This window comes from Hypanus sabinus, chromosome 1, assembly GCF_030144855.1.
Source record: "Hypanus sabinus isolate sHypSab1 chromosome 1, sHypSab1.hap1, whole genome shotgun sequence".
Lineage (NCBI taxonomy): Eukaryota > Metazoa > Chordata > Chondrichthyes > Myliobatiformes > Dasyatidae > Hypanus > Hypanus sabinus.
Genome location: NC_082706.1, coordinates 119,138,698 through 119,157,251, shown reverse-complemented (window position 1 = coordinate 119,157,251; position 18,554 = coordinate 119,138,698). Strand labels below are relative to the sequence as shown.

At 39.3% G+C, this 18,554-nt stretch overlaps 1 protein-coding gene across 1 annotated transcript in view; it reads left to right on the top strand.

The window, feature by feature from the left end:
* The window catches only part of col22a1 (collagen, type XXII, alpha 1), a 256,846-nt gene that overhangs the window by 159,951 nt on the left and 78,341 nt on the right, over positions 1 to 18,554 (top strand). Inside the window, exons 21-29 of the mRNA XM_059988289.1 lie at positions 3,066 to 3,119; positions 4,459 to 4,512; positions 6,641 to 6,694; positions 9,161 to 9,214; positions 13,279 to 13,332; positions 14,909 to 14,962; positions 15,109 to 15,162; positions 15,287 to 15,331; positions 17,664 to 17,726. Coding sequence (XP_059844272.1) covers positions 3,066 to 3,119; positions 4,459 to 4,512; positions 6,641 to 6,694; positions 9,161 to 9,214; positions 13,279 to 13,332; positions 14,909 to 14,962; positions 15,109 to 15,162; positions 15,287 to 15,331; positions 17,664 to 17,726 — 486 coding nt within the window. The remainder of the gene's footprint in view (positions 1 to 3,065; positions 3,120 to 4,458; positions 4,513 to 6,640; positions 6,695 to 9,160; positions 9,215 to 13,278; positions 13,333 to 14,908; positions 14,963 to 15,108; positions 15,163 to 15,286; positions 15,332 to 17,663; positions 17,727 to 18,554) is intronic.

Sequence of the window (18,554 nt, the reverse complement as noted above, 5' to 3'; positions counted from 1 at the left end):
TTTGCTGTTCGATAGGAAAGGTCAGAAGCCAATCATATTGTAATTGAAGTTCGATCCTTTCTTTATATAGATCTTCAGTAGGTTTAACTGAATACGCTTTATCTATCTCTCTAATTTTATTAGTAAGCACTGACAGTTCTGCTTTAGTTTTCTTTCTTAAAGCTGCTGAGTATGAAATTATCTGTCCCCTAAGAAAAGATTTCATCATGTCCCATATAACCAAATTTGACATTCCTTCAGTTGTATTAAATTCAAAAAATATAGAAATTTGCTCTTTAATAAAACTAACAAAAGCTGGATCTTTTAACAATATGGGATTCAATCTCCACTGTGACATTTTCAAAAAGCTATCCGAGAGCTTCAGGGTTAATTTCAAAGGCGCGTGATCCGACAACACAATGATGTCATACACACACTCAACAATGGAGTGAAACAAACGTGTGTCTAGAAAACAGTAATCAATTCTAGAGTATTTATGATGAATGTGTGGGGAAAAAGAAAACTCTTTGTCGTTAGGGTGTTCATATCTCCAGATATCGACCAGGCCATATTCTAGTAGAAAAGAATTAATAAAAGCCGCCGCTTTATTAGGAAGTGACGGATTGGTTGATGACCTGTCAATCGCTGGGTTCAGACAACAATTAAAGTCACCGCCCATGATCAACTTATATTCATTCAAATTTGGTAGCTCAGAACAAAGCTTCTTAAAAAATTCAGGACTATCTACATTAGGTGCATATATACACACCAAAGCTACCTTTTGATCACATGGTAAACCAGTTACCATTAAATATCTTCCAATCGAATCAGTAATAGTATTAAAATGTACAAAAGGGATTTTGGAGTTAATAAAAATAGATACCCCTCCAACTTTATTAGTTGATAAAGAATGAAATAAAGGGCCCTTCCAAAATTTGAAAAAAACGGTCCTCATCCTGTATGCCTTCTTAACCACAGAGTCAACCTGCACAGCTGCTTTGAGTGTCCTATGGATTCCCTCTGGTCCTCTACACTGCCAAGAGTCTTACCATTAATGCCATATTCTGCCATTACATTTGACCTACCAAAATGAACCACCTCACACATATCTGGGTTGAACTCCATCTGCCACACCTCAGCCCAGTTTTGCATCCTATCAATGACCCATTGTAACCTCTGACAGTCCTCCACACTATCCACAAGACCTCCAACCTTTGTGTCATCAGCAAATTTACTAACCCATCCCTCTACTTCCTCATCCAGGTCATTTATAAAAATGACAAAGAGTAGGGGTCCCAGAGCAGATCCCTGAGGAACACCACTGGTCACCGACCTCCATGCAGAATATGACTCATCTACAACCACTCTTTGCCTTCTGTGGGCAAGCTAATTCTGGATCCACAAAGCAATGTCCCCTTCGATCCCACGCCTCCTTACTTTCTCAATAAGCCTTACCCAGGGTACCTTATTAAATGCCTTGCTAAAATCCATGGACACTACACCTACGGCTCTACCTTCTTCAATGTCACATCCTCAAAAAAATTCAATCAGGCTCGTAAGGAATGACCTGCCTTTGACAGGCCTTTGCCATACTGACTATTCCTAATCATATTATGCCTCTCCAAATGTTCATAAATCCTGCCTCTCAGGATCTTCTCCATCAGCTTACCAGCCCCTGAAGTAAGACTCATTGGCCTATAATTTCCTGGGCTATCCCTACTCTCTTTCTTGAATAAGGGAGCAACATCTGAAACCCTCCAATCCTCTGGAACTCCTCCCATCCTCATTGATGATGCAAAGAGCATTGCCAGAGGCTCAACAATCTCCTCCCTTGCTTCCCACAGTAGCCTGGGGTACATCCCATCCGGTCTTAACGACTTATCCAACTTGATGCTTTCCAGAAGCTCCAGCACATCCTCTTCCTTAGTCCACTGCAAGTCATCCCTACAATCGCCATTTACTGTAGTGAATACTGAAGCAAAGTATTCATTAAATACTTCCACTATTTCCTCTGGTTCCATACACACTTTTCCACTGTCACACTTGATTGGTCCTATTCTTTCATGTCTTATCCTCTTGTTCTTCACATACTTGTAGAATGCCTTAGGGTTTTCCTTAATCCTGTCTGCCAAGGTCTTCTCATGACCCCTTCTGGCTCTCCTAATTTAATTCTTAAGCTCCTTCCTGCTAGCCTCATAATCTTCTAGATCCTTATCATTACCTATTTTTTACTGAACCTTTTGTAAGCTTTTCTTTTCTTCTTGACTAGATTTACAACAGCCTTTATACACCACAGATCTTGTACCCTACCATCATTTCCCTGTCTCATTGGAAAGTACCTACTCAGAATCCCACATGAATACCCCTGAACATTTGCCACATTTCTTCCGTATGTTTCCCTGGGAACATCTGTTTCCAATTTATGCTTCCAAGTTCCTGCCTGATAACCTCATATTTCCACTAACTCCAATTAAACATTTCACTAACTTGTCTGTTCCTATCCCTCTCCAATGCTATAGTAAAGGAAATAGAACTGTGATCACTATATCCAAAATGCTCTCCCATTGAGAGACCTGACATCTGACCAGGTCCATTTCCCAATACCAGATCAAGTACAGCCTCTCCTCTTGTAAACTTATCTACATATCGTATCAAGAAATCTTCCTGAACACACCTAACAAATTTTACTCCATGTAAAATTACTCCTTGCATCCTGAAGTCAATGACCAGCTCTTGTGTTTTGCTGAGATCAAAGAGTAGCTTGTTGCCTTTAAGCTGTCTGTCTCCTTCCCATACCACAAGGCTCTCTATCTCCATTTCCTTCCTGAACACATTGCTGTTTGAGATGCAACCCATTATGATGATGTCATTTGCAAAACAGAAATGGTGTTAGATCAGAATCTGGTCACGCAGTTGTAATATGGACAATACATGGATCGGAAAGGTTTAGAGGGATATGAACCGAGCACAGCAAACAGTACTAGCTTAGATGGACGTTGTGCTTGGCGTGGCCATATTGGGCCTATTGGCCTTCTTCAGCGTGAATGACTCTATGACTCTAAATATAATGTGTTTTCCCTTTCTAGGGTGAGCCAGGACCTCGTGGCCTTCCAGGTGTAGCAGGTCCTCAGGGACCTGTGGTAAGTTTAGTTTATTGTTTACAAAGAAGAGACTTGAATTATTATTCAAATGAAAGCGCAATTCCTCTCATCGACTCTGTGTGTGTTTACTTGATAGAGAGTGTCATATAATTCCTGCTAAACCATTGCCAGGAAACCATAATCAAGTGATTAGAATCAGGTTCTAAGCTGATGTTAAACTGCAGAAGAAAACGCTATAATAACAAAGGTGTAATTAACCAGATGGCCAGGTATAATCTATGGGGCTGCTCCTAGAAAGCGACATGGAAGTGATAGTGGAGTGACATGGCACACAGCAGATAATTCTGATGCCTCCAGTATCAGTGACTTAGGTGTGATCCAGAAGTCTGATCAAATTAGTAAGTTCCTGGCGTGGCTGCATGGTGCCCTGACTTCTTCCCATTTTTCAAATGTGTGCTGATCGGTAGGTTAACTGGTCCCTGTAAACTTTCATTAGTACAAAAGGTTGGTATGCTAGTCAGGATGGAAATGATGTGAAAGTGAGGGAGAATATCCCGAAGCAGAACTGGAATTAGTTTATTGTTGGCACATGTACTGAGATACATTGAAAAGCTTGTCTTGCATACCATTCATACGTATCTACGCATTTCAACAGTGCATTGAGGTAGTACAAGATAAAACAATAACAGAATGCAGAATAAAGTTTAAAAGCTACAGAGAAAGGGCAGTGCAGGTAAACAAAGTGTAAAATTAGAATGAGGTACATGTGAGGTTGAGTCTGTTTTATTGTACAAGAGAATTAAATGGGAGAATGGGATTGATGGTGTCATCAATGTCTAATTTTGCAGCATAATATAAGAACAAAGCTTTTGGAGTGGGGAAATCAGTGATGTTGCCTGTGTAATGCACAAAAATAAAATTTGAGGACAGGTTAAAAGCTTGTGTATTTCTTTTTTCTAAAATCTCAAATGACCACTTTAGTAACATGTAGTGTTAGAAGATCAAGTGTTTACAAAAACTACTTTGTATGCCTCTTCTGGACTCAGTTGGAAAGAATCAAGGGAGGTGCACAACAGCAGGGAGTTCTGCCTTCCTTCTGGGTCAGCATTGTAATTCTTCTAGTGACCATGCAGATATATCTATTGGATCAAAATCTCTTTTTCTAAAATGAGCAAAATAAAAGACTGTCAAAATGCAGGGTGCAACAAAAATGCTGTGAAACATGAACTATATGCCTTGTCTTAATAGATCAGGATGGTTGATAATTGTACTCTTGGGGAATCCATAGAGAAATACCCTGGGGCAATTCTCATGAACTTCAGCAGTAGACAGGTCAATGGATTAATAAAATATTGTATGCTTTGTTTTCTAATCGTAGGGTCCTCCTGGTCTCGATGGCATCGCTGGAAAACCAGGTCCACAAGGTCAGAGGGTATGTAAATAATTAATTCCTCCTTCTTTCAACTGGAAGCAGAATATGGAGTGTGAAATTCAACAAGATGTCTTTAAATAGTGACAGCTTAGATCAGATTCAACTTTACTGAAAATTGGATTTGTTTTTATATATTGTGCTATTATTTTCAGCAGCAAAACTTAGGAGCCCAATGAGACAGAATATGCTCATTCACTAAAATGAGATAGTATTGAGTCATCAGGACTTTGTGGCTCTTTGGTGCTCTGTTAATCTACTTGAATCAGGAAATGTTGGTCTTTTCTCATCAAGATTGTTACTTCTGGCAAAGGACTGATTACTCCTCTTTTGCAATGAACAAAGAAAAAGCAAGGCACCAAAAGAAGGCCTGGTCATGTTTCCTGAATTCCTCCTTTATGGTCAGAGTTGAGCAATAATTCACTACCTAGGCCCAAGCCATCGAGTTCAGAGTTCAAAGGTTAGTGGTTGGTAGGAAAGGCAGGGGAAGGTAACAGGCACGTGAAAGTGAATAAGTGTGGAATGGGTTTGATCAATATGTGATTGAAATCCAGTGGTCAGGCCTATCTCTAGTCCTGACTCCCTTGTATGCCATTTGCTTCAGTCCCCTGCTATACTATAGCACCTCACCCTGTATTTGCTGTCTTACCTTTGGCCAAGGTGCTGTGGTATGCAACTTCAATATCTCAGCTGGAGGCACTGCTTTCAAAGGAGAATGATATAGAACTGGCAAAGAAACATTTCAAAACTGAGCAGCATAAAATCTCGCTCTAATTTAAAGATGATTAGCATAAAATGCAGACTACAGAATAGGCCATTTAAAATCAATGGCCCATGCTAGTGTGTATGATAGAAAATTATTGTTCTGTCTGTATTGTTCACTGTAAAAATACAGTGAAACAGAAAGAACTGACAGTAATTCTCTAATAATTAGCCGCCTGATTACTTGGAAATCCTAATGGTTCACTATGTCTCACTCAGTGATGTTTCCAGCACTTCCTTATAAGCTTACTGATTTCTCAGAAATAATTATTATGTTACTATCTTGATGGGGTGTTAATGGGAACAATCTGCACAATATCCCAGATCAACATAAGTGAACTCCTGAGTTCACCAGATTAATGTGTTGACTCTGGAAAAACACACACAAAATGCTGGAGGAACTCAGCAGGCCAGGCAGCATCTATGGAAAAAGTACAGTTGACGTTTTGGGCCAAGACTCTTTGGGAGGACTGAAGAAAAAAAGCTGAGGGGTAGATTTGAAAGGTGGGTGGAGGGGAGAAAGGAAGGTGAGGCAATAGGTGAAACTAGGAGGGGGAGGAAAGAAGCAAAGAGCTAGGAGGTTAATAGTTTCACCTATCACCTGGCATTTCTCTCTCCCCTCCATCCCCACCTTTGAAATTTTTTATCCAGTCCTGCCAAAGGGTTTTGGCCCAAAACATTGACTGTACTCTTTTCCATAGATACTGCATGGCCTGCTGAGTTCCTCCAGCATTTTGCATGTGTTGCTCCGATTTCCAGCATCTGCAGATTTTCTCTTGTTTGTACTTTGTCTCCATGCACTCAATGTTAAGCTTTTCTTTAAGATTTTTGTAGACCAGTTTTTATCAATTTGTAGCCTATGTCTGTGCAATAAATATATTTCAAAATTCAGTCATTTTTATCATGGCTAACACTTCTAAGATTATGTGATATCACAAGTTAGTGTTGCACTGTATGTTCCAACAAGTCTCGCAATTCCTTCCAAACTGTCGGTCTGTCCTTGTTGCTAAGCGATGAAATGTTATGACTAGTCATACAAATGCATGAATGTGAAGGTAGTCAAAGACATAACAGCAAGGAATATTTAGTTCTGTTTGTGTAGTTGAATGAAGAATGATCAGAGGAAGGCTGCCTAAGTGTAAATGTGAGACTGCACAGTTGAGCCAACCAAACACTCCATGTTGTGCAGATTTCACCTGCATATCATGAAAATGTGAATTATTGCTTTCTCCTGTCTTGCACTGCTGTTGCAAATGCAGAATGAAATCCCTTAATGCCTCGTTCAAAGTTGCTCTCTCTTCCCTCATATGTAATGTTTTGCCTGCTTTGTTCTCTCACTGATTTTGTAGTCTTCTGCTGTTCCGTTTAGGGAAGAAAGGGTGACCGAGGCCTGCCTGGTTTACAGGGAATCACTGGAGACCCCGTGAGTACTAAACTCCACAGCTTTATATTATTTACAGAGTATGGCCTTGCTGTTACTTCTAAAGTGTGTTAACACTACTACGGTGTGATTATGAATCAGAATCCTGGTGTCACGGTGACGCACTGACAGACGACTGAACTCACGTGCGGAGGAGCAACAGACTCCTGTGTAGAGACAAAAACAAGAGTTTAATCACAGGAGAGCCAATGGAACATTGGTGGCTTGACCGATTGACATTGTGAGCCGAATCATTCTTGAAGCACAAGGACCCTGTGTTTCACAAATTGGGAGTACCCTTTAAATAATCACTGTACCCTGAAAACCCATGCCAGTCAAAATAAACTTGACAAGATTAAGCAGAATGCAAAAAGGCTTGACGATTCAGATAAGGCAACAATTAACAAATAACATACAGGTGCACAGGCCTGCAGGGCTCATGACAGCTGGATTTAAATCTGCTTAATACAGTTTGATTTATAGCATGAACTACGATTTATAACAAGATAGCTTTTGTTTTACTGAAAACTATGGAGCAACTTACTTCAGAGTCAACTTTGACTTATTGGTTAAAACTGCTGCTTTATTTTGTGTGCAAGAAATTGAACAAAGAAATTAATGTATTTCATGGGAGGTCCTTGTTGGGATTATACCAACAATTGGGCCTGAGGATGAAAAGTCTTTCTGGTTAGTCTTCAATTAGTATTAACAATCTCACTTTTGCCACAAGGGTGACCTCTGAAATTGGGGCAAGCATGTTGCAGGAGTGAATAGAGAAACTGTGGTGCTGGGATATTAGTGCTTGATGTTGATATTTCAAGAATATATCAAGCAACTCTGCTTATCACAGAATGGAAAAACAAGCATTTGGTTGTAGCTTTAGTATTATGATGCCATGTTAATTGTTACATCACTTTGTAATGTTCTTATTTTACAAAATGACAGTGAATGGAGCCCAAACTGTTTTCTTTTTTTAAATCTATCAAAAAAAAAATCACAATTATCATGTGAGGAAAACTTTTAATTTGAACAAATTACATAAACTTGTGGAAGTTATAAATGTAAAGGAAGGCTTATCATCTCCAATGGAAATGCTGCCATCACATGGTCAAGGATTGCAAACCAAGCTGTTCCCACAGAAATAATTCACAGCACAGGAACAGGTCCTTGCACCTACCCTGTCAGTGCCACCTTTATACTAATCCCATTATGTCTGATTTGCTTGCAGTGTGCATACCCTCTTCACACTATCCCATCCAATCCTATCACACTGCTCTTCCTGATTTACTCTGCACTGCATTACTTTCATGCATTCATTGGTTAGTTACACATTCACACAGTCCATCTCCCCTGCTGGCCTACTAGATTGTTACCCTTTCAGGCCTGCCTGAGCTCGCTGCTCCCCTCTGCCTTTTCAGGTCTGCCTGAGCTCAGTCCTGCCTCTGCAGTTTCAAGTGTGCTTGTATTCCTCCCTGCCATCACCCAGTTTATCCCATCCATTCTGGATCATCCTGCTATCTCTGCGCTTCCCTCTGCCTCCCTCTACTTCTTTCCCTTTGCAGTTCATGCTGCCTTCAAACGAAGCTAGTTCATGCTTCACCCTACCTGTTATACTGCTCATTGCCCTGCACCCCTCCTTAGTTCACAGTCTACTTCCAAGCACACAGCTTATGCTGCTTTAGTATGTGGCCCATTACTTTTGCACATTCCTTTGTTAACTGCTCCCTCGCTCAGCCCTGGTCACTGTCCACTATCCTCAAGGCCATCACCCTTTGTTATGAATTCTTACCTCCTTATAACTGGCTGTGGTAAAAATTGGGATAGTGGTCAAGGTCTATCTCCATTCTATCGTAGAATTTTGTGGCATTCACCATTACTAATTTCCCTTCAAGTGTGTAGACTTGAGTAGTTGAGTGAGTGCTGGAAGTTCTGAACACAGAAATTGAGGCCTGTAGTCCTTTCTTACAAAATCTTCATAGCCCCAATAAACCTTATCTTGAAATGGATTTCAAACCCTTGCAATGGCTCTTCGGATAACTATTCATTGTATTTTGATCTCTCACATTTTGTTTTCACTCCTAACCATAACATGTTGATTGTCAAATGGCCTGATGGGCAAGTGCTGATTTCACACTGTGACATTGGTCTGGGTGATATAGTAACTTAAATATTTGTACAGTATTTTAGCCTTTCAACCTATCACAGCCCAGCTCAAATGTCTTTCTATGTAACAGACCCACATAAATATCCCTTCTTGGCACTGTCACTGACCAGGGATGGATTCACCTTCACAAAACCCAGACACTGAGTCCAATTATGATGTCCCTCCTGTGGTCCTGGCTGTGGTCAGATGTCCATGGATTTGGCTAGTGACACTAATAGTTTGAGGGCTCAACTATTCACCAAGTTAATTCTGTGAGTTATTGGGGAAATGAGAAATGAAACATCTGCTCTGTATCTTTTATTTAGGGTATTAAAGGAGAAGCTGGTAGTCCAGGAGCACCAGGACATCCTGGAGAACAGGTAAGAAGGGTTATAGAGATCATTTATCCAACCAAGGGAAGTATTATCATAGTAGAGAAGTAGTCAGCATTAACTATCATTAAAAAACATTGTTTATTCTTGCCAAACTGAAAAATGTAGGCCATCAAATTGATGCCAATAGTTAAACTTGCACTTGATTTCTTATTTACTTACAATATATTATGCATTAAATTTGGCCCAGGGGGGGATGTGAATGACTCAGTGTTAGGCTGGGGATGGGGTAGTTGATACGCAATTCAATGTAGTTTACAGTGAGACTGTGAGGAATGACAGGCAGATTATAGGGCAATGTTATGGTCACCGGGATGAGTTGAACTGTAACATGGGGAAAAAATCAAAAAGGGCCATGAATACAGGACTGAAGATGTTATACTTGAATGCACACCATATACAGATGATCTTGTAGTGCAGTTAGAGATTGGCAGGTATGACATTGTGGGCATCACTAAGCCATGAGTGAAAGAAGCAGGATGTGGGGTACAAGTTACAGGAGGAGGTAGAAAAGGCATGTGAAAAGGACAATGTTACAATAGTCATGGGGGAGTTCAACATGCGGGAAGACTGGGAAAATCAGATTGGCACTGGATCCATAGAGTGTGATTTTGAAGAATGCATGCGAGATGGCTTTTTAGAGCAGCTTGTGGGTCCAGCTTACTATGAAAAAGGCAAAGGCATTGTGTATGGAACCAGATTTGATTAGTGAGCCTAAAGGAAAGGAACTCTTAGGGGACAGTGATCATAATGTAATAGAATTCACCCTGCAGCTTGAGAGGAGGAAGCTAAATTCAGATGTATCACTATTACAGTGGATCAAAGGGAATTACAGAGACATGAGACGAGCTGGTCAAAGTGGATTGGTAGTGGACACTGGCAGGGATGACAGCAGAACAGCAATGGTTGGAATTTCTGGGAACAATTCAGAAGACACATTTCAAGAAGAAGTAATCTAAAGGGAGGATGAAGCAACCATGGCTGATGAGGGGAGTCAAAAGCACCATAAAAGCAGAAGTGGTCAAATAATAAAGCAATAATTTCAGAACTGGGAAGCTTTTTGAACACCAACAAAAATCAACTAAAAAACCATTAGGAGAGAAAAGATAAAACATCAAAGAGCCAATAATACAAAAGAGGATACCAAGAACATTTTTGCAGAAATAAAAAGAGTAAAAGAAATGCATGAGTGGATATGGGACCACTGGAAAATGATGCTGGAGTAATGGGAACAAAGAAATGGTGGATGGACTTAAGAAGCATTTTGTGCCAGTCTTCAGTGTGGGAAACACAGGTAGTATGCCAGAATTCAAGAGTGTCCAGGGACAGAAGTGAGGGCAGTTGCTATTACTAGGGAGAAGGTCCTTGTAAAGCTGAAAGATCCGAGCATAGATAAAGCACCTGGACCGAATGGAATACTCCCCAGGGTTCTGACCAAGGTAGCTGAAGGATCACCAGAGGGAAGCTGAAGAAAGGAAATTAAGGGTCACTTAGCCTGACTTCAGTGGTTGGGAAGATATTGGAATCCATTTCGGAGCACTAGAAGGTAGATGATAAAATAGGCCAAAGCCAGGTTTAGTTTTCTTAAGGCTAGTCTGTTGGAATTATTTGAGGAAATAACAGACATGATAGACAAAAGCAAGTCTGTGGAGGTTGCTTACTTTGATTTTCATAAAGTCTTTGACAAGCTGCCATACACGAGGCCCATGGTATTACAGGAAATATACTAGCAAATGCAAATGAACGTTAGCATTAATTTCAGGAGGACTAGAATATAAAACCAAGGATTTAATGTTGAGGCTTTATAAGGCATTGGTCAGACTGCAGTAAATATTGTGAGCAGATTGGAGCCCCTGATCTAAGAAAGGATATCTTGAACTAGAGAAGGCTTAGAGGAAATTCGCGAGAATGATTCCAGAATGAAAGGGTTAATGAATGAGGCATACTTGATGGCTTTGGGCCTGTACTCACTGGATTTAGACGAATAAATGAGGGTTTCATTGAAACTTATTGAATATGAAAAGGCCAAGATAGAGTGGATATGGAGAGGTAGTGGGGGAGTCTAGGACTGTAAGACAGCCTCAGGATAGAGGGATGTCCATTTAGAACAGAGGAGAGGTGGAACTTCTTTAGCCAGTGAGTAGTGAATCTGTGGAACTTATTGTCACAGACAGTTGTGGAGGCCAAGTCACTGAGTATATTTAAAGCAGAGGTTGATGGTTTCTTCATTAATCAGGGTTTCAAATGTTATATGGGGAAGGCAGGAGAATGAGGTTGAGATGCGTAATAAATCATCTATGATGGAATGGCCTAATTCTGCTCCTATGTCTTGTGGTGTAAATTAAAGTATGAGTAAACCAGTAATGTGACAGAGAGGAGAATCTAGGCATCTGAAACTAAAACAAGTAGGGTAAACTAACTATCTTTTCAATCCATCCAGTCAAAGAATTGTGAAATGAACTATATAGGAGCTGGAACAAAAGTGTGCAAATTGGAAATAGTTAACCAAAAGCCAAAATTTGGAACTGAAATAATGAGAGAAGGGTTTGCTCAAATGAGACCAATAAAAGGGCAGAAAGAATAAGTAAAGAGACATTTTAAAAATAAAAGCAAAATCATCTGTTTTCTTAAAATTTGAAACTCTATGCAGTATACTCCCAAATATTTGGCATCCAAGGGGGATGGGATTGTGGTTGGAGGAAGATGTGTTCACATGTGAATGGCTGAGATTAGTACATCACCAGAACAGGCATTTCAAACCTGATACTCAAAACAAAATTACTGTACATCACACAGTGAAAAATGTGAATGAAGAATTTGAAGCTGCCGTTAGATAGATGTGGCCGCTGATTTCCTTGAGGAAAACCAATTGTACAAAGCACAAGGTCAAGATTTTTAAGCCTACCTTTACCTCTGGTGCTTTTGAAACTTTCATCACTGAATCTGGGGAGAAATCTTTAAGCTTTGTTGTCAACATTAACTGTGTTAAATTCTATCATGAGAACAGTGTGATTTTCTCCTTTTCCCAGTCTCTTGCACGTTTCCATTTTACATTTGATTATTAGAGTATTGTGTACCTGGGGAATTCTTCTCCATCATAGAACATAAATGGGAGAAAAACACTTGTAAACACACAAGATGGACAGAGGGCAGGCTTCTGTGACATGGGCTGTGCATAAACAAAATTAGAAACTGGCATGTCAAATTCAAATTTACATTTTTGAAACAACTTTATGAAATAGTTTAATATTTTAAAAAAAATTGCATGAAAATTATGAATGGATAAACACCAAATAAAGAAGTTATTTTTTTTCTAATGCCACTTGTAAAGAGCTTCTTCATTTACATTAATGAATTTGGTTTGCACAGGTTTGACTACTCCATACTATTCAGAGCATTTCAATTGGACAAGAAGATTACGTTTTTGCAAACTTAATTGTGCAGTAGTATAACTCACCCAACAACTTCTGCATGTTTAGCCACAGGTCCTCTCTCTCTGGTGAATTTTACTATGCAAAATAGCAACATACTTCATTGGTCCCAACATCAGCAAATTATTTTCTAAATTGAACCATTTAGAATGGGGCTTCCTCTTTTATTGTATAAAAGCTTCTCCATACATGTAAGCTAACTCTTGAAGTGAAGAGGCATGTTTTGTGCAATTTTTAAAAGGATATGGAGGAATAACAGAATATTTTATATCTTTAAATTTATTTTCATTAACTTCACTGTTTTATTGGTTAATCCAGTACATGCCTAGGGCTAATATTAGTTTTTCACAGCTAATATTTATGCTGTATAGATTTGAAGAAATAAAGTATGGTTTTAAGTTTCTATACTTGGGGGGTGGGGAAGGAAATACATGGATTCTCTCAAAGGCAAAGAATATTCACATTCATTGTTTAACATGGATAAATACTAAGAGGTACATCTTGTGTCAGGAACTCCACTTCCCTTTTGGGGAAGTTCAACCACAGATGTATTGATGCTGTTTATTCATTTGATGATGTCATGAATTTGAAGCCATATAATTAACTATCTCAATGTGTTAGGGGCTACCAGGTGAAATTGGATTTCCAGGAAAGCCAGGATCAATAGGAAAACCGGTAAGCAATCCTCAAGCACAAAGAAGGGAGGAGAAAGGGTGTAAAACTTTGCTGTGTAATGTTAGTAACACATCATTGATTTGCATAGAAGAATTAACTTCATTGATATAATTAGCCAAAATATTAAGCTGTTTATTTTTGTGAGTTAATTCCAATAAAATACCAGAGACATTTCATTCTGTTGTGTTAACACAATCATTGCCGGTGTCATGTGCACAGAGGGTGAGTAAAGAGACTGCTGAGATGCAGACGCACAAACACACAGCAAAAATCATTCAGCATTTAAGAATGCATGTGCAAATGAATCAGTTTATGCTTAATGTGCCTAGTGAAAACTTAAAATCTCTGTGCACATTGCTGCTTATTCTAATTTGCAGAGCTTGATCTCATAGTACAATTCCAGCACAGAAGCCCCATCATATCTATGTCATCCAGAAACAGTATAGAGTAAAGTACTTGGGAGAAATGTACATAGTTCACAACAACCAACATTAAGGTGGGATTTCGCTTTAAGAGGCTGGTCTGATGTGATGACATTATTATGTAAAAGGTTTTTAGAGAATTTTTGTTGTGTAGGTTTTGGAGTTCAATAAATTGTTTCTATAGGTTTCATTAGTCATAAAACGCCTCACTTTGTTCCATTTGCAGAAACCTACAATAGATCTATTAGTTTCCTTCCACTTCTCATCTTTTGATACATTGCATTGCAGCAGTTTACTGTCTCGTCAAATACTTATTTCATCTTCAATTATTTATGAAGAGGCAAGGGTGGGTAAAGTAGAATAAGGCTACTTTTCCATGCAAATTTGTGGGAAACTTTGTGCTCGGTTTTGATGCACCATCAATAACTCACACTGAGACGTAGGCGAGATATCGGCTTTTATTGACTGGAAGAAGGAACCAGGAGTGAGTGTCTATCATACAAGGTCTTGGAGACTGAGGCCGAGCGTCAGGCCGCAGGTCTCCTTTATACAGGGGCCTGTGGGAGGAGCCACAGGAGCAGTCAGCAGGGGCGTGTCCCGACAGGCACATAGTTCACCACAGGTTTACACAAAGGTGAATGCCTAAATTAGGCCTTGAGCCCTAGAAAGTGTAATGTTTGCTAAGAGCTGCTTTCAAAAATGCTTCAGCATAAGCGGTTGAACAACAGGCCTGGCTCTACTCAGGAGTCTTTTAACAGTCCCACTGACACAAAATGTGAAACTCTTGAAAAAGAAAACTTGTCAGGGGATCCAGGAGTAAAGGAAAGTCTCACTTTGATTCCATTACAACTCTGCCATTGGAAATGTATACTTCTGCAGTGTAGTTCCTAACGGCTCAGAACATGGAATTGGCAAATCTAACACATTGCTATATTGTCACCTTCTAAACAAAACTATTAGCTTGCTTCAAAGAAAAGATTTGTTTTTAAATGCTTTTGCCCTGAGATTAATAAGGACAATCTTGCTAACAGAAGATAATGTAAATGGAATAACAACTTTTGCAAGTTATTTGATTGTGGTTGCTTTTATCCATTTTGTTTAAATAATCCCATATTAGTCATATTTTGATGCATTTCTAATTGATATATTTTCAGGGTCCACCTGGAATAGATGGGAAAAATGGTTTACCTGGGCCTCCAGGAGTTAAGGCAAGTAATTAATGATTTATTCCCTTCTGGAAATTAAATATAAGGGAGCAACTTTCTTTGACAAATTAAATTGGCCATTCGGATTGGGGCATTCATTCCAAGCAATGCTGAAATATTCATTCTGATTACCCTTTTCAATAACTCAGGGGCAAGATGGAGAGCCAGGCCCAGATGGCTTACCAGGGCGGCCTGGTGAAAAGGTAAGGGAGAAGATGTGAATGTGGATTTATTTACTGAAAGTTGTTAGTTATTGTAAATAATGAGGAAGATAATTATCAGCATGGCAGTAGAGTTGCTGACTTAGGTTTTACTTATCTTTAATAGGGAGAAGCAGGAAGTCCAGGCCTCACAGGTCTTAATGGACAAAAGGTAAGGGAAGACTTTTGAAACATATGCTTTCCTGAAAAAGTCAGTTCACATTCTTCTTACTCAATAAATTCTTTCATTTCGGATTCCCAAAATCTCAAAACGCTTACAGGTTGCTGTTTTTTCCAGAATCCCAGCTGATTATGGTGTCTCCTTAATCACTTCCCAATGACAGGCTGATCAATTTCCATGGGCATGTGTCAGCCAGAGATTTGACATCTTTACTTTAGAAGGTCCAAGGCACAAGGTCCCAAACATATTTTATTTTTTGGTAATCCCACTTCAAAAAGATTTACATTTTCCTGTCAAATCCCCTCTGTTGCCCACCTTCCAAAGTAAATGAAACAGAGTTGCAGACACAGCTCAACACTAACAGAAACTAGTCTTCCCTATCTGGATATCGTCCATACTTCTCACAGTCAGTGTAATCAAAGACCCCACCCACCCTGGACGTTCTCTCTTCTTCCCTCTCTCCCCCCCCCCCCCAATCAGGTAGAAAATATAAAAGCCTGAAAGCATGTATCACAGGCTCAAGACTGGCATCTATCCTAATGTTATCAGACTCTTCAATAACCCCTTGTATGCTAAGATGGACTTGTGGCCCCAAAATCTACCTCGTTACGACCTTGCATGTTATTGTTTGCCTGTACTCTACCTTTTACACTGTATTACACCTTACACTTTTATGAATACTGCCTCACCACTTATTTAATATAGAAATTCAATATATATACAGTACTGTATACTTTAATTCAGGTTTTTCTCTATTGTTATTATTGGATTGTACTGAGGCTACAACGTTAACAAATTTCACAAAGTATGCCGGTGATATTAAACCTAATTCTGACTCTGATTTATTCCATATTGTTATTGCTTTACCTTTTTCTGCCTCAATGCATTGTGTAATGATTTGTTTTTTCTGAACAGTATGCAAGACCATCTTGATAGATGTGACAATACTAAACCAATATCAAAGCTATTTGTTCATTCTCTGTCCTGCATTACATAGGGACCATTCTCATATCTAATGATCTCCAAGTCAACAGGCTGCTTTGGATCAGTGGCTGTGCACAACTGTGTGTCCATAGTGGTGTGTGAACAGCCTCTCCAGGTCATCTCATACCCTGAGGGAAAATTGTGTTTGTGTTATTGTAACAATTAACTGGCTGTAATAACATTTAAGCAACCTATGAAGGAATTGCATATAATTTTGACTGAGGAAATCTCCCCAGTGCTGTTACTTCCCTTTCCCACACAACACCCTATCAATCCAACATATCTAAATATCTGTTAATGGAAAATAGAGAAGTACGGTACAGGGACAAGCCCTTTGGTACAGGATGTTTGTGCTGACCATGCCAATTTTAACTAATCCCATCTGGCTGCAGATGCTCTTTATCCCTGCATCCTCTGTTCATGTGTCTGTTTAAATACCCTGGTAACATGTTCCAGGCACCTATCCCATTCTGTAAAAAAATCTTGCCTCATAATTCCCCCTTTAAACTCCTTCCTCTCACCTTAAAGTATAGCCTTTAATAGTTGACATTCCCACTCTAGGATACAGATTGAATATTTCCCCTACCTTTTATAATTATAAATTGCTTCTACCCCTTATCTTCCTAAACTCCAGAGCAAATAGTCCTAGCTGGCTAAGCTCATCCAGCTGCTAATATCTTTTGCATTAATCTGGGGATGTTTGACTTGGGGAGCCCTGGACACAATTATCAGTGTATATATAAATTCATTTTTTGCTGCTTTAAAAGCAATTGTTTCTTCTGCCCCTCCCATCTGTAGTTGGAGGCACAAGTGATTGCAGATGCTGCAATCCGAAGCAACACATTTCCACTGGAGGAATTCAATGGATACAGGGTTTCAAAACAAAATGCCAACAATTCCTTCCCCTGACTCAACCCACTGAGTTCCTCCTGCAGATTGTGCTTCCATCTGTATCTGATGGTTTATCAAGTTGCACATCAATAAAATATAGTCATCTAAACTGAAATGCACAGTGAAACCTTGCATTTATCTGTATCCAGTTGTGTTTTTTGTTCCTAATACAAAAGTATAGTAAAAACCTTGGTGCATGTTAAATAACATGGCAGCATCCACAGGGAGTACAGAAATGTCACTTCTACTTTCAGTTGGGTAAATAAGAGTGGATAAGCTTGTTATCCTGAGACAAAGTATCCAACTGGTGAACAATTTCTGAGAGGCAATGCTCAATGATTTTGACACAATGTAGTCCTGTTTAACTTCCAGCTTACAAAGGTATGAATTTGATTTAATCAATGCCATTACTGATGTTTCTCATGCACCATATTTAATGACTTTTCAGGGAGAACCAGGCCTCCCAGGATCACATGGACTACCAGGCTCAATAGGATTAAAAGGGCAAAAGGTTGGTGACTTTATGTAATGTCTTTAAGATTAGACAGCCTGTTATGTTGAGTTATAATTACATGCCTTTGGGTTAAGACCAGATGTAGCTAGTTAGTGAGAAAAATGAAATTATAATCCACAGACCCCTCTGCTCACCAAAGACTTTAGATCTTGTGATTCACAGGGTGGCTAACTTACCTCTCGATAATGTTACGTATGTTACAACCTCATATTTTTGGATTGTGAAACCCCATTCACATCTCCAGACCTCAAAGCTTTCTCAGCTAGCCTTCCATCCTCTATGTGTAAGAATACTTGTACAGTATGTGAGTGGTGGACATATCACTTCCTTCTGTAAGTGGACTTGGGCCTGCTTTCTTCAACTGAAGATTCTTCAGTGTTCACTGTACTTGTGCATATGACAATAAACTTGATTGTGACTTCAGCCGATTATTTTTGCCATTAACGTAACTTTCTGGAAAAGGAATCAGTCGTATTCGACTGAACTGAGAAAAAAGAAATCATCCTTATGCAGGCATTCACAAATCTTTTGAATTCTTTAGACATTGGAAGTTCAGTCATTGAGTGTATTCATGAATGAGAATGATTTTACTGTGGATGCTGAGAATCTGAAGTTAAACGCTAATGAGACTTGATAGACATTTATGATGAAAGAAGAAAAACAAAAGATTTTAAGTCCTTGCAACAGAAATCCAAATATTATAGGTTCTGGGAATATGAAATAGAGACAGAAAATGCTAGAACTACTCCAATGGTCAAGAGCATGTGTTCAAGAAAAAGAGTTAAGATTACAGGTTGAAGATGAAAGGTCAACATTAAAGTTTTT